Genomic DNA, 24,792 nt, shown 5'->3' with positions numbered 1-24,792 from the left:
GTACAATTCTGACTTGACCTTAGGTTTGCTGCCCACCCCCACCAGACGTTCTGCAGCCCTATGATTGTGTGAATTATTCTGTAGTCTCTTGCTATATAGGTTAATTAGGCTTAATTTGCTCTTTACCAGTCTTGGCAACACCTTCAAATTTCCTTCACAGTCTGGATGTGAAGCTATAGATGCCTTGATTATGATTGCTATTAATTACTCACCTGTCTTGTTTTCTGGATCTTTGAAAACCTTTGTTTTGAGCTGGTTTGTAGTGGCTTTTCTAAAATTCCAACTGCTGATCCCTTCACCAACTGAATAATTGTGTTAACAGCATAAATGTCAAGAGAACTCATTGACTCAGCATCTAATCTAACCTCACACTGGGTCCTGCCATATCACACAATACCGCTTTCCTTCTCCTCTTCCTACAGGCCGGCATACCCCAAGGCTGACAACTTCTCATCATAGAAAATAAGCTTGTTCCAAAACCCAGGCCCTAGTGGAAAACCCTGACCTGATACATGTACAGATAGCCAACGTTTAGTCCTGAACTGGCAATTAAGGTGAAAGGGGAGGTGTCTCACATCTCTGCAGCTGCAGCATGTAGGAAGAGGTCAAGCATTAAGTGTGACACAGAAGGTTGAAACATAATCGTGTTGGCATGTGTGAATGCACTTGCCACTTGCTGTTTCAGCAGCAACATTATATGTACTTATGGCATTTGTTTTTCCAAGCTTTAACTGCAGCTCCTAATGAAAAGTTTGTGGATTTTCCACTAGAGGGAAGCCTTGCATCCAGAATATTTTCATAGTAACAAAACGCTGAAATCTTGTAGGTGTTGTTTTGTACTAAGAGTGTGGGAAAATACTTATATTTTTCCTCCTTTCAGGCATTGGAGAGAGGTCATTGTTCTGTATGTGCTTCAAAATCTGAATTAGACTCGTGTTTGTATAACCTAGCTGTCTGTAGGCACTGATGTGGGGATCTCAAGTTGAGAGGGCAGTTGGTTAGACTTACTTCAAAGCACTGGAGAAGAGACATTTTGGGAAAATATGTTTGAGCCCACAGATGATCAGATCAGTCTTTTTGGGAAATCCCATGTCCTGTGCAAAAAGTTTCACTCAACTCCATTCCTGCCTTCAGGCTGTTGAAGAGAGACAGAATGTGTCAGCCTTGAAAATTAGTCTTCATTCCAGTTAATTTATCATGAACTAAACATGTTGTCTGTTCCCCACTTGGACCTTGCTGCTTGAACATATTTCAAGTCTAGACAAAGTATTTGAGAACGTGCTGTTAGCACTTAGGAGGAGGCTCAGGTTTTGAGAGTTCCTAGATGTATTTTAGGTATGCAGTAAGGTGGAAGAACTAATACATGGTAGTTTTAGGACTGATTTAAGGTGAAAAGGGTGGTTTCTCACATTTCTGCAGCTGCAGCATCCAGGAAGAGGTCAAGCATATGATATGATCTATAAATATGATAAATGCTCATATTTAAAGCAACACAGAAGGGAGGAAGCAAGGACCAGAGCAGGAACTGTTTTCCTCTTCCCCATACAGTGCCTAGCACAGAGAACCCCTAGTTTGAGGGGGTGTAGTAAACCCCTAGTTTGGGCTCAACTGTCATAAAGCCTCTTTGTAAATGCAAGCAAATTATACCTGCCTGAGGCCAGGCTCTGTAGACAGTAGTGCAAAAGACATCCAGGAATCCACAAAAGGCATCAAGCACCAAAGGAGTCTGTTAACTGCCACTGGAGAGATTTAATAAAATGTTAGCTAATCCATGCGTTTGATTGTATTTCAATTGAGCTCTGAGAGTTCCTGAAGTTGGAGGAACTTTTCTATTAGTAACACGTTCCCTGCATGTCTAAATACCTGTCCAGGGAAATTCAAACCACTGGGATGAAGCTGTTAGATTTGCCATGCATAAATTGTTTTGGGTTTGGGATCCATAAGAGAGAGTATGATTTGTTTGCTCAGGGGTTGGAGGGCTGCTGCAGGTGGTGAGCTGTGCACTGGTGATTAGCTCAGACATTGCAGAGCATCCATCCCCAAAGTGGCAGAAGAATGCCAGCAGTCCCTTGGTGCTCCTGCCCTGCTCAGGACCATGGCACTCAGCTGTGTCATTTGTCAGCACTGAAGGAGCCATAAGGTGATTCTCCAGGGGACAGGTGATGAAAACCAACAGCCCTGTAGTGATATCAACAGGTGTAGTCCATCTTCTCTTTGGGATCTTACACCTTCACTGAAGTCTTTCTGGTTTAACAGGCAATGAATTCATAAAAAATCAGAAGGCTGGACAGCTCGGAGGGATATAGGGACACCCCTATATCCAGTGCAAAGCTATGGACACCTCAGGATGCCAGACATCTAAAATATTGCAGAGATCTGAAAATTGCAGACCTCAATCTCTAAATTGAGATCTGCAAGGCTGATTTCCTCTTTGCTTCTGAAGTGCCACCTAGACTGTAACAAATTGTGCTGAAAGATGTATATTTGTGTGATTTCCTGAGCTTATCTGACAATATGTTGCTAAAAGCTTTTTATGTTCTCCCCACTGTATTTCTTCAGTCTCCCTCTCCACTTCAGGCTTTGGCACTTGCTGCTTACTTCTGTGAACAGATTCAGGCCAACAGCTTATCACAAACCTTACCTGGCAAATGTGGGTTGGTTGTCTACTGATTACAGATGGGCAGACAATGAAAGGACAGCAATGGCTAATCAAGGATTTGATGAGCAGCCTGCACATAGGTGTGGCAGGCTGTTTTTTACATGGCCTTCCATTCAAGGAAGGTACAAATTCCTCTCAATCAGCTTCCATCTTAGGAAGTAGGGTTTTTCTAGAAGAAATTGTGATCTTTCTGTGTTTCCTATGACCATGCCTGGCTCTCCCTACCATGTTTCATAGGTAACCTCTCACAATCCTGGCCATCTCAGAGGAGCCAGGCTGGGGGGCAGGGACATTGTGGAACTGGCAGCAACAAATAACTGATCCGAAGAAAGTTGTCACTGCATTTGGCTCTCGATTATTAGCCACCCCCTCATGAGCACTGACCATGTTGACAGAAGCCCTCCAAAACACATAAGGTACTTCTGTCTCTGGTGACCACCTCTTTTCCTCTGTTGTCTTCTCCTACTCACTGAGGGCTTGTAATCTTGCTCTGATAATGGGAAACTCACATCTGTGTCAAGTGCCAAGCGTGGCACTCTGCTGTCTAAGTGTTGAGTAGGTGTGTGCTCCTTGAATTTGCTTTCAGGAAGCCCAAGCTTCCTGATTCAATTCAATAATTATTGAGCCCTGGATACAGTGGCGCAATACAAATGTTTCTCAGTGCCCTGGCAGGACAAATCTGGATGTGCAGAGCCATAGTTTTTAAGCGTCTACAGTGGCAAAGCCTCTGCTTTACAGTGGCGTTCCATGTTCTTTTATTTTTTTTAACTGCTTCCCTCTTGTGTAAATGCTCTGAGCTCTAGTTTTGGATGCAAGTCCTCTGACGTAGATGTGCAGCTAGTAGAGCTGGGCAGTATGGAGTGAGCAATTCTGAAAGCCTGTTATTTATGAAATAAGAGTTGAAAATAGAAAATGGGCATATGGAAGAAGTTGCTGTCACAGATCCTCCCTCTGGCTAGGAGAATTAGAGCATGGTTTACTTAACTTCCATTTCTGACGAAAACAGGATTCTACTATGGCTTGTCACAAAAATTATTTGAAGCTGAGAAAAATGGGGAAAATACCCAGGGCTCAATAATTATTCCTGAAATGAAGTGCAGTTGCCTCGCTCAGAGGAAAGGGCTGGATGCAGTACATGGTCACTGGCTGTAACACTGATTCTTTTCTTCCCATCTACACAGTCCCCTGTGCACTGGCAACAGGAGAGGCTCCAATGGACTCAGACATTGTTATTTCTCAACCATAAACATGCAAATCCCCATCCCTTAAAGGGGCATGAAATACTGGCTAACCAAAGCTCAAAGATTGCTGCTTTTGTTCCACATTTGTATGGTGACTGACTCAATGGGCTCCTGGACTATGACTGCCACTACTGCAACACAAATAACTGAAGAGCTGCTCTCCTGTTCTAACCTCTGCAGCCACATGCCTTCAGCAAACAAGCAGTCTTGGCCCCTCCCTTTGCCTCCCACTGCCTTTCAGCCAACACAGCATGGAAGGGAGAGTAAGTCTTGGTTTTTTCAGCCTGTTTTGGTCGCTTGCTTCGGTGGGATGGATGGAAACAACACCCAGCACCCCCTGCCATTCCTAACTTCCCCTGTTCTTGTGGCTATATAGGTTTCCTTGAGATTGGTGCAACACACCATGGAAAACTCAAAATATTGGTTTAATAACATAAGAACAAGTGGAAACAACAAAGTGGAAACCCATGTACATTTTAAAAAACAAACCAAAACCCACCACAAAACCCAGAGAGTATTCAGTGTTCCCAGGAAAATCTAATTTGAATTATTTGGCAAGAAGTGTTTTTATACCTTTAGATGTGATCTGTATCTTTTTGGCTAGGTATTTTGGCCACAAGTATTTTTTATTATCATTGTAGTTATTAATTGCATCTATTTAGAATCTCTGTTTCCTGGCAAGATTTAAGGCTTGAGAAACACAGAGTCCACAAACAGTGTTGGATAGGAAGTAATATATGACTGAGACAAGCAGGCTCTGCGTGCATGAGTGTGTGAAATACAACAGAAAAAATACAAAATGTGTCATTTTTAGTCACAGCAAATAGCACTGATGTGAAATATATCTACCAGAAAAATTTGCTACCTTTTATTTTCCTAATGGAGGAGACAAATTAGGAGAGATGTCTTATTGTTTTAATACATAAGACTTCCCTTATATGTTTTGCTTCACAAGGCTTTAAATCTGCTTTCAATGGGGTTTGTGTGTCAGATATTTTTCATAAAATACAAGCCTCTCAAGCCTTAAATTCCCTTTTTTTTTCCTTGTATGTAATCACTCACTGTTGAATGAATATTCCTTCTCCCTTGGACAAAATTGCCATTTTTTTCTGAAGTAGCACAATATCCAGCAATCTTAACTCCTCAATTTATCAACAATTCAAAGCCAAACTAGGTGGAAAACAACTGTTTTTCATTTGTAATTTAAACCATACAAACTTCTTGATGGAGTGGTAGTCATGAAAGGTTTTGAAGCAAAACTGGCAGAAAAGTAAAGAATTCAGTGTCTCCTGTTCCTGATCCTTATGTATGGTATGGTGGCAGCAACATCGGGTAGAGGTAGAGCAAGTGGCTTGCCCTGAGCTTGAGCCCACAACCTAACACAGGAAATAAATTTCTTACCTAGCATTCATAAGTATGCTTTTTCCTTTATTTTTCCCCCACATTACCCTGTAAAATGGATATTTACTGCTACTGGACCCTTTTGGATGAGGGAGGACTTAAAGGAAGAAGAACAAACCCTTTCCTCCACTCAGCCTTGTGCAGAGTCTTGTATGCAACCTCCTCTTGCAAAGGATATGTGCACAGACTTGTTTTCCTGAAAATAGAGCCAGAATGGAGGCAATTTCTTCACCTCTAGTTGCCACACAGCACTCCAAATGCCAGGATCTCTCTCCCTCCTGGCTTACTGCCGTGGTCTCTTTGCTTACATTTTCTTGCCTTTTTGTCCACTTCTCTCTGCTTGTTGTCTGGTGGCTCCTTGGCACAGCAGGAAAAAGGCTACAAACTTCTTTATGTCTTATTTACTCACTGCCATCCCTCTCCTCACCTGAACCTCTCTCCCTTTCCCATGCAGTGCTCAGCCAAAGTCCCTTGACCCAGAACATTGAAAGTCATGAGTGGTTTTTTCATCTCTCTTTACTGTGGACAGCAGCTCAACATTCAACTCTATATGCCAGTGATGTCAATATAGGTTACAAATCTACTTTATCAGTTTAAATTACTTTTAATCCAGCTACAACAATAGTGATTAAATCCAAACTGCCATAAATATGCTTTAGCATCATTAACTTATTTAAAGCCATCCATTCAAAACTCCAAGAGATTCTGCCTCTAGTTACTGAAAGACAGACACAGACTGTATTGTGTTCACATTCCGGAGGTTAATTTGACAAGCAGAAAATTTAGAAGGATAGTAGGCCAGGGAAAGTGAGCTTAGGTTTTGGCAGAATTCAGCAGGAAGGTGTATGGTTTGCTCACAAGGACACAGCTGTGAATGGCTGTGAGTAGGTCCATGAGTTTGCATCCACTGTGCATCAGTCAAGGGCAGAGAGAAAACCCAAAGGAAATGCATCAGTCTGTCAAAACTTCAGGTTCCAGTTCAAGGTCTACAGAACATTTTGGGAGAAGAGGAAGTAAAGTAAAGGTCTTTCTCTCCTGTGAAAGACCTCTGGCAAAAGATTTTTTATTTAACAATCTTTCAAGGTTAATATATTGCTGTGAATCACTCACTCTTCCCACTGGTGGGGTGGATTGAGCTACAGGTCACAGGCTTTTATTTAGCCCAGCTGGCAGCCAAAGCAGCAAAACACCTTGGATGGTAGTTAGGCAGCCCATGTAAAATGCATGGCTCATGTCTCTGACAAGGTTTAATCAGGCAGCTCTCCTCATTACAAAGCAAGTTTAGCAATTAACTCACATAGGCAATTCCATTTGCAGCGTGAAGGATAAAATAGGCTGGAATGTCAACCACTGCCTCCTTTAAATGAGCATCCTGAGGGCAGGGCTGTGATGTGCTGCACAGGGAGACAGGTTATGCTGGTGATGTTAGATCTATTCCTGCTCTGCAGCCCGAGGAGTTGGGTTTCCCTGTGTGTCAGTCTGGCTGGCACCTGTGCTTTTTCATCCTCTGGCAGTTTTCGTTTTTCTGTTTGACAGCTGTCTTCATTCTGGGTTCCCTTGCTTCCTTCAGCTAGAAGTTTGGCAATGATGGGCTGTTGTTTGTCATTCACAGGTTTTAAAATATCTACTTTAACAAGTCAGTATTGTTACTTATGTAAAGAATTGTTATTTTCACAGACTAATAAATATTTAAAGACTTGTGGAAATTAAATATTCAAAACTCCAGGGTGCTTCCAGGGGCAGGGATCTGGCACTCTGGCTTTTGTCTAGTATCAGTACCAATGAGAAGACAGATGTAGGTTTCACAACACATTTGTTTTTAACTGTGGGAATATGGTATTACTCAACAAAATTGATATTTTGGGTTATTCTTGATCTTTGAAGAGGTGAAAAGAAATGATTCATTAGACAAAAACTTTACAGCCACTTCAGATTTGCAAATTCTCCCCTCTGCAGTTCCAGTTCCTGTGTATGTGCATATGGTGCTGCACCTGTACTGCGAATTGTAACCAGTTTCCAATTAATTTCTCATCCTGTTTTGGTTTTTTTTTCTGTTTTATATGAATGCCTCAGAAGTTGTTCATGGATCTGTGGGCATCTCTGGGCCATGCTTTGGAAGCTAGATTATTCAACCTACAGCATCAACGCCTTTTTAAACCCATTCTAGGAGTCTCTCCGGTGTAGCAACACAATGTGTTGTGTCCCAAATTATCCCATGCTTTGTTCAGAAAACTAGTGCTTCATGGGCCTTGCAGCTTGACTATATCAAAGTGCCTGTTTTAAAAGCCTTTCCCTGAAGCATGTTTCCAGGCAGGATTTGTTGATTTAAATAGCTGTGTGGCTCACAAGTTTGTGAGGTCAAAAATGCAGTAGGAAACCACTGTAAACAACAGCGTCACCAGCTGAGGAGGATCTGGAGATACTGCGTCGAATGGGCAAGAAGAAATTCACTTTAAATACAGCTTGGATGGCTGCCTAGAAAATGAGAGGGATTCAGTAGCTGAGGTTTACATTAGGAGTTGTGTTGGATGTTTCTCCCCATAAGCACGAGCAGCCAGGCGTGTCAGCCTGCAGAGTTTCAGGGCACTGCACTTAAAAGTGACTTTTTCCTTTTGCCAGATGTGGGCTGCTCCTGTTGGCATCTGTGCCAAAAGTGCAGCCAGTTCAGCTGAAGCATGCTGGAGCCTTTCAGGAATATTTATGGATGTGCATGGCTACATGGTCCATGACATAGAACCAATAAGCACAAAAATGAATCTTTGTTTCTTCTTGTATAAGCTAATGGTTTATGTGGAAAACTGAAACTCAGCAGCTGTCTCAGTTTCATTCAGCAGAATCTAGGCTGCTTAGGAGAAAACATGAGTATTTACTGAAAGAAATGTTAAGAGATTAGTCTGTGAAGCAGTAAACACAACTAAGTAGTTTTAAGCCCAGGTCATCCTAAGGAAAGAAGATTTACAGCCAAACACATGGCTGTAAAGAAGGGAAGTTTATAGAATAATTTCTTCAGCATGCCTAGAAATTATTCTGAAAATGGCCAATGTGAGTGTAAGATAATAATTTAAAGAGAATGCCAGGGATAAATTCTTATATCACTACAGGTAGGCAGTTGGTTTTTTCCCCCTATCTATCTATACCCATTCAACTCAGTTCAACAGAAAATTACTCACTTTCTTCCTGGATTAGTTTTCTGCTGTTCTAAAGTGTTGAATTGGCTCAGCAGCAGATGAGAAAAACCTGCTAAAAAGACATGCAGAAGTCTAGGCCAGGAGCACAAGAAGGGAGAAGGAGGCAGGTCATTCCCCTTTTCTGGCAGGCCCCAGGCAGTGCAGGGTTCTCATCCCCTTTTGTGCTCTTTCTTTGTGACATGACCTCAGACCCCATCCCAAAAGGCAGTGAGATGGCTTGACCATCTTTATGAGAAACAACAGGAAGGGTACAGGAGGACTTTTAGCCTTTGGTTATTTTGCCTGTATTCCTCAGCAAATGGACAGGTTCCTAAGCCTAACCTCAAGCACCTTTTGCCCCTAAGCCAAGTTGTGCTACAGACCAAGCACCAGTGCTCGGTGGGGATGTGTGGGACAGGTTGATCATATGTGATTGAGCAAAAGAGATTTGACATCAGCTGCAGGGCCAGGTCCTTGTCTTTTGGGGCTGTGAGCTGTGCCTGGTCACCTCCTCGACAGTTCCCCTTCTGCCTTGCATCCATTGTCTCTCATCCTGCTCGTGCCATTGACGTCATGCCCTCGTATCTCCTTGTCCCCCACTTTTTAACCTCGCTTTCCCTCTGTGTCACTGTGATCTTTAAAAAGGATTGTTTGTAGACACTTCTATTAGCAGAAAGAAAAACAGAGGAAGACCACAGAGAGGAGGAAGCCACAGAATAAACAACAATTGAACTTTGTCATGAGAACCTCTTTTGATTCACTGCAAAAATAAATAAATGCCTCCATATCAGCCGGTAAGGAGAGGTGGACAAATCTGTTTTATTGTCTAGAACATTGTTTTTCTAACTTTGTATCTCACAGGAGAAATGGCAGCATGTCTAAAAATGTCAAAAAGTTTGAGATGTTTTTTCTTACCTCTCCCTGACTCTTCTAATTCTAAATATTTTCATCAGCACACAAACATAACCATAACTCCTGACGCATTCCCATGGAATAGCATCTGACGTCTGTTTTCAGTATTTCTGGCCATAACTAAACATGGCAGAGTCTTCCCCAGTGAGTATTTAACAAAACTGGTATTTTAGCTGCTCAGACAGCTTACATTTAAAATGAGCAAGAGACAGCCCAAGAGCAACAACACTCCGTAGCTATGGCATGTGTAAACATCAGGTTTACCTGACTTCAGGACAAGAACCAGGAAAGAACTCCATGGATAACGCCCTGCCTGATGCACCTGGGCTGTGACCCCCTCTGCCTGAGCATTCCCTGCATGTCCCCTGCCTCCTGCTCTTCTCCTCGGCTCATCCTCTGGAATTAACTGGCCCAGCTGCCCCCACGGCCGTGCCCGCAGCTCACCGATGTGCGGAGCAGGGCAACAACCACGGGCAGATGCCGGCCCAGTGCCATGGGGATGGGGAAGGGCGGGCATCCCGGGGGTGTTCGAGCAGCGCTGCTGTGCAGCAAAGCCACGGGCTCAGTGCAGGGGAGCTGCTGCCTCCCCGTCCTGCCGTGTGCCGTGTCCTGCTGGCAGTCCCGGGGCTGGGTAAGGCTGGCCCAGTCCTGCGTTCCCGTGGCAGTCCGTCCTTGCAGCCGCTCTGACTCCCGCTGTTCGCTCCCTGCGCAGCCCACGGCCGGGGCCGGCCTTAGCGCGGCGCGATCCTCCCGAGGGAGCAGCGATCCCGCTGGGGGCCGGGCGGCCACGGGCGACACTTGCCGCTGCTGGCGGGACTGCGGCTCCGGGACAGCCGGCCGGGTTCACCTGCACCGCCCGGGGCCGCCCCCGCCGCCGCCCCGCCCCGCCCCGCCCGGCCCGGCCCGGCCCGCCCCGCCGCGCTATAAGCGGGGCAGCAGCGGCAGCGCCGGGCGCTCACGCTGGCGGCGGGAGGCGGCAGCGGCGCCGGGGCATCTCCGCCGGGGCATCTCCGCCCGCCGCCGCAGCAGCCATGAAGCCTCCGGCAGCCCAGCGCCCGGCGGGGCCAGGTGGGAGCGGCGGGCGGGACTCCTTCTTTCTTTCTCCCCCTTCTTTCTTTCTCCCCCTTCTTCCCCCTTCTTGCCTTCGCCCCCTTCCCTCCTTTCCCTCCGCCGGGGTGGTGGCGCGGGCGGGTCAGGGTCGGGCCGGTCCGGTGCTGACGCCGCTGTCACTGCCCGGCAGGGCCGGGGGAGGACGGCGGGGACCTGGCGGAGGCGCTGGGCGAGTTCGACGCGGTGCTGGCCGAGTTCTCCTGCCCCGCCGGCCGGCGCCGCTTCTTCTACGGCGAGCACCTGGAGCGCATGAAGCGGCGGAGCAGCGCCAGCGTCAGCGACGGCAGCGGCCTCAGCGACTCCGAGAGTGAGTGTCCGTCGGTCCGTCCGGACCAGCAGGTCGCCCTCTCTGAGCGGGGCAGGGACGCGGCTGTTTCTATGAAAGCAGCTCCTTCCCGGTCCCGTTCTGGGCTGGACGCGCAGGGATGCACAGCCTGGCCCCGCTGGTTCTATCGCTGCTGTGGGACGGAGGGGAGGGTGGCTGGAGCGGAGCCTGAGGAGCTCTCTGGGAGAAGGTCGGGCTGCGGGCACCGGCACGTCCCGGCGGCAGCTGCAGTGAGAGATGTCCCTGGGGCTCGCCGGGACTGCCCGCTGTGTTCGGTAACCAGCATCATCTGCACAGAGAGAACCAAAATGTGCTTCCCACAGCCGCTGGAAACTCGCCCAGATTTCCCTCTATAAGAATGCTCATCCATCCGTCCATCCATGTGGATGGGCAACAGTGTTATCACTGTTCCAGAGGCCCTGATTTTAAGCTACCTTGTGCCCAAGTACACTAGATGTATGTGAATGGTGTGTGCAGGACATGCAACAGGAAGGGAAGAAAGCTACTTGGAGCAAGAAAATGTAGCATTGGAATTAAGCTTTTTCTGGTTAACGTGGAAAAAAGTTCAATCCCTCTTACTGGCTTTACTAATCAGGGAGAGAAAATATCTTTCCTTTTCCAGATAGTGAGGCTGGAAGCTGCTGTTCTCTTTGAGAACAGTAGGTAACTTTCTCAAAAATAAGTCCTGCTAAATGCAAAATATAACCAGTTTTGTTGATTTGGGTTTTGTGCTTGGTTGTTTTTTTTTTTTTTGGTGGGGTTTTTTTTTGTTTGTTTGTTTGGTGGTTTTGTTTTTTTTTTTTTTTTTTTTTTTTTTTTGCTAAGTTCCTAACTATATGGGAAGCTTGATGAAATTTACTTGTTTTGAGGCTATTTATAATAAGACTGCTCCTCTAATTTCTGTTCTGCCTCCTTATCAGTTATGGACTCAAGGTGCCATTCTGTTGATTTAGTGCTTAAACACTAATGCTATCTCCCTAGCACTTGAGCTGTGAGAGCAGAGAGCCTCCAGATTATCAGAGCCCTTTATTTCATCACCATGGATGGAATTCATTTTGTTGACAGGTATTGTTTTACCTGCCCTGAACTTGGATACCCTACCTAGCACTGCCTTTGGGTTTTCCTATGGAAATACATGGATCAAGATGCTATTTTTCTGTTTCATAATGTAGTGAGCGTAAAACTCTTTAGAATCTCTCTGCCTCCAAGGAGGATTTTGAACTGTGTGCCCAATTTAGACAGAACATTTTTCTTTGGTATGGCCAAGGGTGTGTAAGGTGAAATCTGCCTTTACTGAGTCAAACTGGCTGCCCTAGTGCTTATGTTTCTTGTGCAGTCTTTGTTGTGATATGTTAACCTCTCACATACACTTATTTTGTCTCACAATTGAGACACTTGTAATGATAGAGTGAAATAATTTACTGTTGGGAATTATAAAAACCCCAACCCTGTATCTAGAACTTCTTGTATGGAGAAATGCTAACTACAGATAGCTATCTGCTATGGTTCAAAAAACTTAAATCTTGAAAACTGCTTAAAACTGCTCTGCTAGAATTGACAAGAAGGATACTTGGAGGAAGATGGCAGGGCAAAAGGCCTGGTGAGAAAACAGCATGCTCATGCAAACAGGCAGATCAGATTGTCAGGAAGATCTGGAAAATAAAAATCTGTGAGGTAAATCCACATGGATTTAGGCTGGAAGTAGTGGAGTTAGTAGGATAGACTGGGTTTGATGGCTCTATATGAAGTCCTCAAAGATCTTGTATGAGGAACTTGTCAGGCTTTTAATTCCTGTCCCATGCCTGAGTGATGCATGGTGTGAAAGGTGGCTCTGGAGAGGTTGGAATAATTTCCTTCTGGACATTGGCATGTGGGGGACCAGGAGAGTGCACCAGAGTTTATGAGGATATGTTCAAGGAAGAAGAAACAAAACCAGCTAGCTCTGCTCAGGAAAGGCCTGGTAAAACACTTTTTCCTAAAGGAGTCATTCAGTGCAGTCAACTTTTTATTTTGAAGTTTTGGTAGGATTGGAGAGGAACTGTGGGTTTATGAAGAGCTCCTTTTATAAAACAGGCTCTAGTGTCTGATGTAATCCAGCTACACACCCTACATCTATTTTAAGAATAAATGCAGGGAGTTGCCTACTTACCCAGGTTCTTTCAGTTCAAACTCAAGTATTTCTTGAGTTTATTTTCCCTTTGATTTCTGAAATTTAGTGTTAGCCAGTATAGTGCTGAATTCATGCCCTTGCCCTTACTGTGATAAGGATTAGGTTAAAATACCACTGCAGAATCAAGGGGTACCTGGGCTGAAAGAGTAAGTTCTGATAACATGAATCTTTAAAAACCATATTATCTGCAGGTAGTTTGATCATCTTGTTAATGAAGATTCTTTACCTCTTTGCAAAATCTTGTTATCCAGTGCCAAGACTATTTCAAGCACACTTTATCATGTGTGTGTAGAACAGTTCAGACTATTGTGTTTTAGTGCTACCTGTTGTTGCTGTTTGATCTAATCCTCCTAACTGATGTGGTGTGGCTGAAGATATGTATCTTTTGGCCACTCCTGCAGTGATATCTTTCCACTCAGGGATGGAACTGTAAACTATTGCAACTGTTTGTTTCAGTGCTCCTGAATCAGCCTTAAATTCAGTTCCATGAGCAGCTACTAACAGATGTCAAGTGGTCCGACTTGAACAGTATTCTTTAGTTGGGACAGGGAAGCCTTTCCTCTCCTGGGGTTTCTGTCATGGGCATGAGCCCATTCAATTTAACAGAAAAGTTTACAGAAGATCTCTGTCAATGCAGTTAATCCTGAAAATATTCTCTTATCCTTAAAATCTCCCAAGAGATCTAGCTACAAAAATGCTACTTTAAATTCTTATATTACACATTTCTGGCTCTTGAGAAAAAGTAGGATTTTGAAGACTCTGTATGAAAAATGGGTGCTATCAGTACTTTGTTCTCCCATATCTTGTCCTGTCTTTTGACCAAACGCTCTTTGGACAGGTCTGGCTTGGCTGTGTCTAAGCCTTGTACGTAGCAGAGCGGACTCTAGACCCTGCAGTAACAGAGAGGCTCCGAGTGCAGCTGTGTGTGATGATCTCTGCCCACGAGTATTACATTAACCACCACAGCTGAGTGGGCCAGAGCTGGAAATCATGATGAACTGCTGAGTTACTCCAGCATTCCAGAGCTTCTGGACTGTGAGTACCAGTTATGTTTCAAGTTGATGTATTCAAACAAGCTGGAGCCCAGCAGCTTCGTTCTTTAGGTTATTAATCGTGCTGGAGCTTTTAAGCTGAGGACTACTTTGTGACTCTTTGCTATTCACAGCATATCTGGGCTGTGATAAAGGAGGATTTGTGCTAGAGAGTGCTGTGCTGGCAGAAGGCTCTCGTGTAGCTGCAGCTGTGTTAATGAACTTACAGATAGCATTGTCTTCTTGTGTCAGAATAAGCTTGTGAAGAGTGCAGCTAGTCTGTGTAAAATGCATGCCCAGTCAGTGCCTGTACAGTTTATGGCAGTGTCAGGACAGCCTTCCAAGTTTAGACTTAGGATAATGAATGGAAGTTGGACTTTGAGAGGTTGAGAAGCAAAGTGGTTTAGTGTTTCTTGGGCCAAAGTTGCAATAACACTGAAAAGCTACATCATAATCTCAGAAATGTTTGACACTTGTAGCTCCACGTTTTCTTGAGGCAGGTTCAGCTTCCTGCCTCTCTGTTAGGAGCATTGCAAGATAAATTCATCAGTTCAATTGTTGTGCTCATACAGCCAGCAGTGTTTCTTTGTAGTTATTTTTTAGGGGTAAATAAATGAGCAATGCCTCATGGCTTTCAAACACAAGAAAGAAATCCTGAGTGCATCTAGAACTCTTAATTTTTTGATTTTAAAGTCAAGTAAGTGCAAGGGTTGAGCAGGATTTCTTAATACTCAGTGCCTGGTGCAGTGCCAGTACTTGTGTTTCCATGGATGTGGCTGTGGATGTCTCCACGTGCTCCTGCTAATGCCCAGGCCATCCAGAGATGAGGTATCAGCCCCTGTTAGAACTGCAGCACTCACCCTGAAAAACCTGTTTGCATTGTCAGTCTTGTAATGTGACCATAAAAAAGGCAAAGAAAAAGTCAACAGAAATGATTGAAGATGTAAAATATTTTCCAAATAAATAGTCTGGCACTGTCTGGCAAAAAAGAGATGTTTGGGGTGGGGACAAGACAGTCTTCTGGAGAATCCTAAGAGACACTAGGAAAGTGACTGCTACCTCACCAGTATGAGGAAGTCAAATTAAATCAGCATGCTTCAAAGAAATGAGGTGTTATTTCTTTCATGAACAGTTAACGATATTGCCTTAAGGTATTATTGATACTAAAAGTTCTCATACTCAAAACCAACGTGATAAAATCCCAGCAGGAGGGATGGGGCCATTGGGGACTGCTTGGGCTAGTGCCACTGGTGTCTCAGGAATGAGAGTGGTACCTGCATTGGGACAACTTGGGAGAGCTCATCCTGCAGCTCTCTTCTGTGTGGCTGCACCTCTCTGAAGCTCCTCTGCAGGCATCTGCTGTGAGAAACAGGATGTGAAGTAGATGAGCCTTTGGTCTCTGCAGCAAATGCCAGTCTTGTAACATGAAAAGGAGGTAGATTGTGTCTGTGAACTTCCTATGGCTTGTCTCAAACAAGAGGACAATAAAATGCTTCTAATGAAAAAAGTGAACACTTTCTCTTCTGGAGAAAGTCCCTTTTATTAAATGATCTGAGAAATAAACTTTTATTACATTAGTGATATGCTCAAGGGGAAGAAAAATTGGAAGTTTCAGGTGCGTAGCCTTATCTACAGGTATTTCAGTGTGCTGAGAAATGCAGTTTTCATAAGATTTCCTGTTCTTGTCACTTCAGCATACCCACTACTGTTACTCATTAGAAAGGAAGATTAGTAAAAGGGGGGCTGGAGTTGGGAACTGCCTCATAGCTGGTAAGCATGGAGGGAAGTGGGAAGGTAAGCTTTGTATATAATGAGAAAACATGCTTGTGCATCTGGATTTCAGACTTCCTAGATCACTTTTGTATAGCTATGTGATTTGAAATCCTTTAAATGATGATGCTGAGATGTGTCAATAGAGAAAAGGTGTCATTTTTTAGTCAGTATTGGAACAGATGTTTTTTAGCTAGGCAAAATCCCCACAAAAATAAACAATGCAGCCAAGTGTAACTGATGACGATAAAAATAAACACTGTCCTTGGGGGCTGAAACATACACATTTTGAAACAGGCTTTTTGTATCATGAATATTTCTCACTTCTGCTGGTGACATTACAATTTCCAGGTTTTTTTTCTGATTTTTAGCAAATAGGCTATGTTCTGTTAGGAATTATTTGTGCAGTCTGCTCATTAAGTGCTGAGTTACTGTTTCATAATGAATTCATGATTTGTAGACACTTGAGTGGACTTGTGAAGCTTTTCTCTGAAAGCTTTATGGATGTGCTTTAACTTTTTCCCCTAAAACTTTCCCCATTGAAAACTGCAGTAAAAATGTTACCAGCTCCAGCGCTCTTCAAAATTGAGCCATGGTACTAGAAAGAGCATGATACTAAAGAAGCTACACAGCTGAATTTTTCCATTGTCTGTCTGTTTTGAAATGAGAAGTTTGAGGTTTTTCTCCTTCAGTCCATTACTGCCGAGAGCTTTTCTATTGCTCATTTCATGGGGCCATTTCTATATTTACATGGTGTTGCCATGGTTTATTTTGTGGTTTAACCATTCACTGGAGCAGTAGAGTTATACTAACTACAGATTACTTTGCCAAAGTAAAATCCACCCGTATTTATTCCTACCCCCTAATTTTGCAGTGTAGCCTGACTGATGCAAATCGACTCACTGACAAAACTCTCAGATTTAAAGGCTCTTAAATATAAGCACAGGCACTAGAATCAATGTACAAAGTAGAAAACAGGTAATGAATAACAAACTTGTGGTGGGAGAGAGGGAGCTGGGTGAGGAAGGACAGCAGCAATGAGATCCCTGGCATCAGCCCCTGCTTATTGGGTTGCAGAGGATGTTGTATTTGTCTGGCAGTGGAACTCTTCCAAGGGCCATTATTGGAGGTGAATGAGCAAATCTTGGCTTTGGCAGCTCGTAGAGAGCAAGGACTGAAGTGTCCTTTTCCCAGAGCTTTCTGCCCTACAGCCACCCTTTGCCAAAGAGGATATTTTTCTGTGCTGCTTGTCATAAATATTTTTACATTGTTTTCAGCAGTGATGGTGACCTTGCTGGTGGAGTCAGTGCATTCCTCCTTACATCACTAGAATTTCTGATGCTTGGTGGCATGAATAAGCCACAGTCACTTGCTAAAGTATATTTTTGCTTTGAGAAAGATAAATGTTGATATTTTCCTGAAACTATTACGACCCATCAGAAGATAACATTGTTATGTGAAAACATTTCACCTTTTGAAACTGGGAGAAAAACATTCAGAGATTTAAAGCAACAGTTTTGTCAATTTTATCCTTGTCCAGTTGTAAATATTTCCCAGCATAATGTTTGTGGAAGCCAGTATGAAATTACATTTTCTGATGCCAACCCAGCCTTGCTACATTTGGTGTCTGGATGTTAGAATCAGAAAGTTCACATTAAAAGTATACTCAGATTTATAACCACAGTTCTCTGTATTTTTTTATTAATTCAATGAGCCATAAAACCTTTAAAATATTAATTAATTTGGAAATTCTTGTTCTCCTCTTTTCAAATAAATAGGCTGAAAAGTGTTTTATCTTTGGTCTGTTCTATCAGTATTTCAGTGAATTACAGTCTTGGCTACAGCACTGTTTGTGTCAGCTATTACAAGTTACTTGGGGTTTTGTCCTGAACAGCTAGTGTTTTCCATTCTGTGTTTCTTAGTCACTGGGGTTTGCATCTTGGCTGAAAAATGTATCCTCGGTAGGCAGTTGTTCTGTAAACTGATTTCAGAGGAAATCTGCCATACCTTTAATAGAGAGAAAGTGTCAGCTAATGCACAGTGTTCATGGGGTGTAGTACAGCACTAGTGGCACACATCATTGCAAAGCACTACCAAATTTCTTTCATCCTTAGGTTATTTTTAATTTTTTTTCTGTTTTTAGGCACTACTTTTAAAATGGCTTATCTTTCCCCCCCATTTTTCTACGTAAAATGATCTAATTTCTGCATTGCATTTGTGAAGTCTTTCTTGCATTTGAAATTCCAATTGGTTGGAATCCAGTTGGTTCCAATAGCTTGGTTTTGATGTGTTGAAGTTTAGAGAGAACAGCACTTCTTAATAGTGGAGATAAAGGAATTGCAATTAGGGGGTAGTTTGAAGAAGCCATCAAACTCTATTCCCATGCCTACAAACAAGAAATACCAAGTGGTGGCTGAGCAGGTGGCAATAGCCCCAGGTGAGAGATGTCAGTCATGTCATTGCTCACATTTTGTGGTGCTGAGGGCCATGTGTGTTTGCCAGGACAAGATCTGAGATGATGGCAGAGGAAACTGAAAATACAGCCCAGTGGTGGGCCAAAACACATGGGAAAGAGGAAAGTATTCCAGGTTGAAGCTTTTCTCCCAAGTCTTTTTGGTGTGTATTGTAAAAGGGGTGAGCTTGGAAGCTGGCAAAAAATGAACAAGTGAACTTTTATGGCTGAGGGAAGATCTGAGAGGCTTTGTAGGTGCAGTTGTCTGGTCTGCCTTGTCACTGTGCCTGTGTGCTCCTGTGGAAGCTGCTTTTGTGCTGGACAGGACAGCAGGCCAGAGGAGGTGGCTGGGGACACACACTCTTCTTCCCAGAGACAGCTGAACTTGAGGCCCAGGTCTGCGAGGGGATGGTCTCAGTGTCTGCTGTCTGGAGACATCCAGATGTTCAGTAGAGGTGCAGATCTTGGCAAGGCAAGCTGTGGGCCTGCCCATTTTGCCAATTCACCCAGACACCCTTACTTAGCTAAGGCAGTGCTCTCCTGGCACAGCAAATGTGGAGGCATCCAAGGAAGTGCGATGGGCTCTCTGCAGTGGGCTTGGTGCTGCAGTGCAGCCCCTCCCAGGCTGTGGCTCCAGGGACAACAGGGGCTGTGTGTGCTGCAGGGAGCAGGATTGCTGCCTCATGGCAAGCCGTGGTAGTCGCCCTCCCATATACTAAGACAAGCATTGATGTCCCAGGCAATGTGCCAAGAAAATGGAGACCCTGGCCATGTTTGTATCTCAGTGGTGTCTTTTTGTAGAAGCACAGTTTTCAGGTCACTGGCTTGAAACTGCAGGACCAGCAGTTTTAGAGTCTCTTGCAGGATGACAGAGCCTCCTTCCAGTGGAGCCAGGACTAATATTAGAGTTACCACTGAACTTAAAGATACTTTTTAATGCTTTTCGAGCTTAAGGCCTCCTCTAATATACAAGAACATCAAAATGGTATTGGGGGCCTTTTCTGTGCCTTTCCAGGGCATATGAGGCTTTCTTTGGAAGTTCACTTAAAATAAGATTGCAGGATATCTAGTGTACCAGTGTGCTGCTTCTTGAACTCCAGAGAGCCACAGAAAAAAGGAATTTAAAATGCCATACCTAAAACAGCAGAGTAATGTATGGAGAAAGGGGTGTGCTTGCTTTGGGAATAAAGGACAGCCCTAAATATCTTCTTTATTCTTGTTGTCCTTGTTCTGGAGCTTTTTATTCAGGGATTTTTTGTAACTTTTGAAAAATTTAGGTAAGAGAATTTCCCAGAATATTGTGAATTAGGCAGGTCCTAATAGATATAATTTTGCTGATATGGGATAATTGTAAATTCTGTTTAATTTTTCAAATGGTGCTGACTTCAGGGGAAGGGGAAGCTGACACTTTCCTTACTGGGGGTGAGGATTAAGCCTAGGCCTGCTTTCTCTTTAACAGTAGGAGAGGGAGCAGTAGCCTTCACACAATAAAGGGTTTATTTATTCACTTCTCTGCTTAAATTTGAGTTCTGCAGACTTTGAAGTCTGTATAGGAAAGGCTGCATTTTGGGTTTCAGTTATGTTGCAAACTTCAGAAGGTGTCAAATTTACTTTATAATGTTGTTTTTTACAGGTGCAGATTCCCTCTACAGAAATAGTTTCAGTCTCAGTGATGAGAAGCTCAACTCTTCAACTGCATCTACTCCAAGCTTGCCATCCCCTTCAGTGACTCCTTGTAAAGGTATCTTAATTTAAGCTGTTGGCATTTCTTCCTACTCCTCAATTATATGGGCTCCTTGCTGGGAGCCAGGATTCACATGCTTGCATGGTTTTTTTTTTTTTTTTTCATTTTGGTGATTCTTTTTCTTGGTAGGTTGGTCTTTTTGGTGGGTTTTGGGTTTGGCTTTTTTTTTTAATGACAACAAGACTAAGGATTACTGTTGAGCACACTACAGATCCAAGTATTGTTGTCTTGATTATAAATGGCAATAGCATTCTGTATCTGCACTTTGCAGGTGGCCTAGTAAGTCTTTTGGTTTTGAAACACTGAACTAAAAAAACTGTAGTTTTCTGGCTGATAAGGATTAATTATTAACTTGTGTTACTTTCTTACTGATGCAACTGAGTGGCTTAAGTATCCCATTTCTCTATAAAATGCTTAGCCTGGATGGAGGGCTAGAGGGACTCCTCTGAAGCCACATGCTGCCACTTAAGTTAACACAATTGATCAGATACATACAGACCTTACACAGGGCTTATACAAACCATGTGTTAGCAACTCCTTCCTCCTTTGAAGCCATGCTGTTGAAAGAGGCTTCTGTCTTGCAGCTGATTTCCCAGGACACTGCTTCATTTGGGTTAGCTTGGATTAACTCTGGAGCAGACACGTCAATAAGCAAGCACTCAGACATTTGTACTACATGGTGCTTTTGTTACAACCACTATACTCAGGTGCATGCTCAATAGCCTTTCACACTTTTGTATCTCTTCCACTTTTATATCTCTTCCACAATCACAAAAAAACCAAGTTAAATGCTTTCTTTTCAATTAGTGGGACACCGGGGAGAAGTAATGAGTAACAGTTTCTGTGAAGTAGCAAAAAAAGAGCTCAGCTGAACTGTCAGGAAATATTTGGTGAAGAATTACACTAAAGGACAAGATGCTCTTCCTGATGAGAAGAGAGTTGGAACTGGCTTGGAAAAGATCACAGACATGAGATAAGGAAGCAACTTGCACTAAAACTAGATTGAATGGAACCAGTGGTGTTGCCAGGAGCGGAAAATTTGGTGGATGTTTGGTTCCACATTTATAGTGTATGGACCAAGATGAAAGGATCTGGCAGCGCAGCAAACCTGTGATACTGACATGATTTTAGAGGGTGAGATTTGAGTCGGGCTGGGAGCTCATGGGGGTTGATTAGGGCCATGCATGCAGCATCTGAAGAGATGAAACAGGAAAGATGGCCACAGTAGCAAAGACATGGGTTAGCTGATGTGTATCTTTTATTCTTCACTGCAGCCCCTTCTTTTTAAGGAGACAGCATAAAATATTGCTTTGTGTTGCTTCTGTCAAGTACAAAACTATGAAAGCTAGAACTTCAGCTCAGTGTCCCATGTTCTCTAAGTGCTTTTGGACATTGCAGCAGCTCTACTGAACTTTGCTGATGATGATCTGCAGCAACTTTGCTGCCCCTGAAAATTATTTGGAGGCTTGTGTGTTTCTAGTGTTTCTTCTAGCCAGAGAGACATGTAATGTCTAATCAGTGTTGACCCTTGTTTTGCAGCAAAGCTTGGAGACACAAAAGAGCTGGAGGACTTCATTGCTGATCTTGACAGAACACTAGCAAGTAAGTAGGTTTTTATTAGTTGCTTGCATCTCACTTAGAACTTGTTACAAAGAGTGCTGAAAGCCAAAGTATAGAGAGAGAGGGAAGGGAAAAATAGAAATATTTTATATAATGTCACTTCCTTTTAGTTTGCTAGTCCTGTGGATCATTATCTGGATGAGAAGGTAAAACAGACTCAATTCAGACTTTGCCTGAATGTTCAAGGTGTGCAGTTTATCCTGTGTGACAAAGGCTGAGCTCAATGAACCCCTGGTCTCACCTCTGAGTCAGCAGCAATTCCCCCTCCTTGACCATGGATGGATAAATGAATATCAGTTTCTTAAATACTCAAATCTCAGTTTAAAAACTGGTGATCTATTTCTTCATTATAAAGCTAAGTAACTGGAGGAGTGTCCTTAGGTGAGGAACAATCTTGTTGTTCTAGACTTTGCTTTATGAAAGAATGAAGGAGCAGATATCTGTATCTGTTGACTTAATGTCAAAATCCTATTTGTGCTTGTTTTTACCAGGAATGGAACTTGGATCACTTTTTCTGCCACTATCTAGAAATTGTATCTTTCAGCTACAGTAATGAATTCTTCATTATGATTTTTAAAGAAAAACAACCAAAAAACAGGCCAACTGTTGCCAGCCATGTACTCTGCCTATTCCTTTTTGCCTATTCCTTTTGCTTCTTCCTCTTCTTTGCTTCTTATGTTGTGGACATCATGCCATTTCTTTTGTGTTTCAGGTTGGGTTTTTTTTATGTGGGACTAGGCTATAGAGCCCAAACCAACAAATTGTAGGGCTAGACCTAAATTACAGCATAAACAAAGCCCTCTCAAACTATGAACTGAGAGTTTTCTGTGCCCATTAGGTGTTTTCCCTTCCCTGTATTTCTTGAAGATATGGACTTAATTCCAGACAGCTGCCCTTATGAGTTCCTGCTTCTCTGCTGTCTTGCTTGTATCTTAATCCTGGTTTCACTTCTCATACTTAAAATACATTTTTTAGTTTCCTGTCTTCTGTCATGGATGTGAGCTTGAACTGACTCTATCTTTACTACTGAAATTTAATTGACCACTCTTCTGAAAAAAGTCCAAGTTTTGGAAGGTTTGTGTATCCCAAACCGGCAAATATTTGCATTGCTATCTTGCACAGCCATGTTGCAGCTCTAAAAGGGCTGCCAAGGTTTTATTTTTCCCTTGCAAAGTACATCAAAGGTGAAGGCAGGAACTAGCACCTGCTCTGTGGTTTTGTGCTCTTTTTTTTTTTGGTGTGATTTTATTTTTTTTTAATCCCAACTAGACAAATCTCCAGTGATCTCAGCAGAGTTTCATTTGTACAGTGAGGAAGAAGTCCAACTTCCATCTGGTATTTATCACCACATTTTTGAGGAGTTGTCTGTATATGCTTGAGGTTACACAAACTTTGTGCAGATACCTTTTCAAGCCTAATGCACTTGTTAGAACAGTACTTGCCTTGTCTCTTTAGCACACCAGCATTTCAGCTTTCATGTTAACTTAAAAAAAAGACATAGTTTGGCTTGTCAGGCAGTCCAGCAAGCTGGGCATAGGCAAGTGTCTGATATGACAACAACATGCAATCTTATTTAATAGAGAGCTTAGTGATCTTTCTTGTTCTGTATTTTCAGGTATGTGACACGAATTTTCAGCATTGTGTTTGCAAGTGGGTGCCCTCTGAAGGATAAGTGACATCAGTCAGTGAGAACTGCTGCCATTGTGTGATAACTTTGCTCAAGATACCCTCTGAACATAACCTTTGTGAACTCCTACAAGTATTTAACTGGCAACATTGAACATTGGTTTTGGGGTTTGGGTTTTTTGGGTGTTTTTTGGTTTTTTTTTGTTTTTTTTTTTTTTGCAGCAGATGGAATAACTTAAATGTTAGAGCTGTATTTTGCTTTAAAATATAGCTTGAATTATTTTAATTTAAAGTTGCTTTTATGCAAATATATTTGTAATTTTATATAGTTGAAGACTTTAATGCTTTTCTCCATTATAATATATTTTTGTATGCAAATAAATCCTGAACTGAAATCCAGATGTCTGTAAGCTTCCTATGAACATGTAAACTCTGAAATAGAAGCACAAATTCAACTCTTACTGAGAACAACATGCTTTAAAATATCTTGATAATGGTATATTTCCTGTCAATTTCAACTAGCATTAGAAATTTCACCTATTTCCATTAGGTAAAATTTGTTGTGCTAGCTGAATGTGGTTGCTTAAATAAGAACTTTGTGCTATGTAAAATTAATACAAGCAGAAAAATAATAAATTGGGTCAAACTGTTACTTCGGATTTGTGTTAATACAAATGAAATAACTCTGACTTAGTAGACATTTGAACAATAATACATATTCTAAACCCTATGTAAAGGCTGATTTTAAACTCTCAGACCATTTGACATGAAGCACTGGCTCTTTGGAAGGTCAGACATTTAGGCCCATCAGGTTAGAGGTGTGGAGTTCCTTACCACTGGGACAATGCTGGTGTCTGGGTGTTTCTGACACCAGGCCCTTGGGTCTGGAACACTCAACCACTCGGAAAAGACTTCCTGGCCATCACTGTGGTGCTGAAAGAGGGAAGGTGAACCTGTGCTTTTACAAGGAACCTGATTATTTCCATGTGCATTAGGCACTGGGAATGTCATTATGTGAGCTCTCCTGCAGCTGCTGCAGGCATTACAGCTGCCTCTGCTGTCTGAGCTCTGCTCCCCTGGCTGTCCTGCCAAGTGGGCTGGGGCTGGGCTGGGCTGAACTCCTGCCTAATTTTGACCAAAGCTGTCCAGTGAACACTTGCTTGAATGGTTCATTTTTTGTGCCTGCTCTGATGTGTTATCTTGGGGTGTGTGAGTACCTGTGACACAGCTACCTGCTTGGGGGACCTTAAAGGACAGATTTGGACCTGGATCTGCAGCTTGGGGAAAACCTGCTGTGTATTTCCTTATAGGAACATCATAAGAATGGGGTAGATCCATCTCCCTGGATTTTAGATTTCCTAAAAATTGACCAAAACATTTGGTTTTAATGAACACCATATGATTTCTTGCCCCTGCCCATCCCCAGTTTTATTCATTAGTAAGGAAAAAAATTTCTGAACTGGGTACATTTTATCAGTCTGAAAGAGTCTTGAGGTTGCTCTGTGGGTTCTTTCCTTCTTTCAGGCAGGAGGGCAATGTGAAGTGGAGCAGTGTGTGATGGAGT

General features: G+C 43.0%; 1 protein-coding gene across 1 annotated transcript; it reads left to right on the top strand.

Moving 5' to 3' along the window:
* The first annotated feature begins 10,342 nt into the window (after positions 1 to 10,342).
* Positions 10,343 to 23,958, top strand: RGCC (regulator of cell cycle). Its single transcript, XM_059466107.1, has 5 exons — positions 10,343 to 10,448; positions 10,621 to 10,797; positions 19,872 to 19,979; positions 21,522 to 21,584; positions 23,218 to 23,958. The coding sequence occupies exons 1-5, from the start codon at positions 10,412 to 10,414 to the stop codon at positions 23,223 to 23,225; spliced, it is 393 nt and encodes a 130-aa protein (XP_059322090.1). The 5' UTR covers positions 10,343 to 10,411; the 3' UTR covers positions 23,226 to 23,958.
* Positions 23,959 to 24,792: the final 834 nt, after the last annotated feature.

The sequence above is a fragment of the Ammospiza nelsoni genome, chromosome 2 (genome assembly GCF_027579445.1).
Source record: "Ammospiza nelsoni isolate bAmmNel1 chromosome 2, bAmmNel1.pri, whole genome shotgun sequence".
NCBI classification, from domain to species: Eukaryota; Metazoa; Chordata; class Aves; order Passeriformes; family Passerellidae; genus Ammospiza; species Ammospiza nelsoni.
The sequence above is the reverse complement of the archived record's forward strand: the minus strand, read 5'-3'. Positions and strand labels throughout refer to the sequence as shown.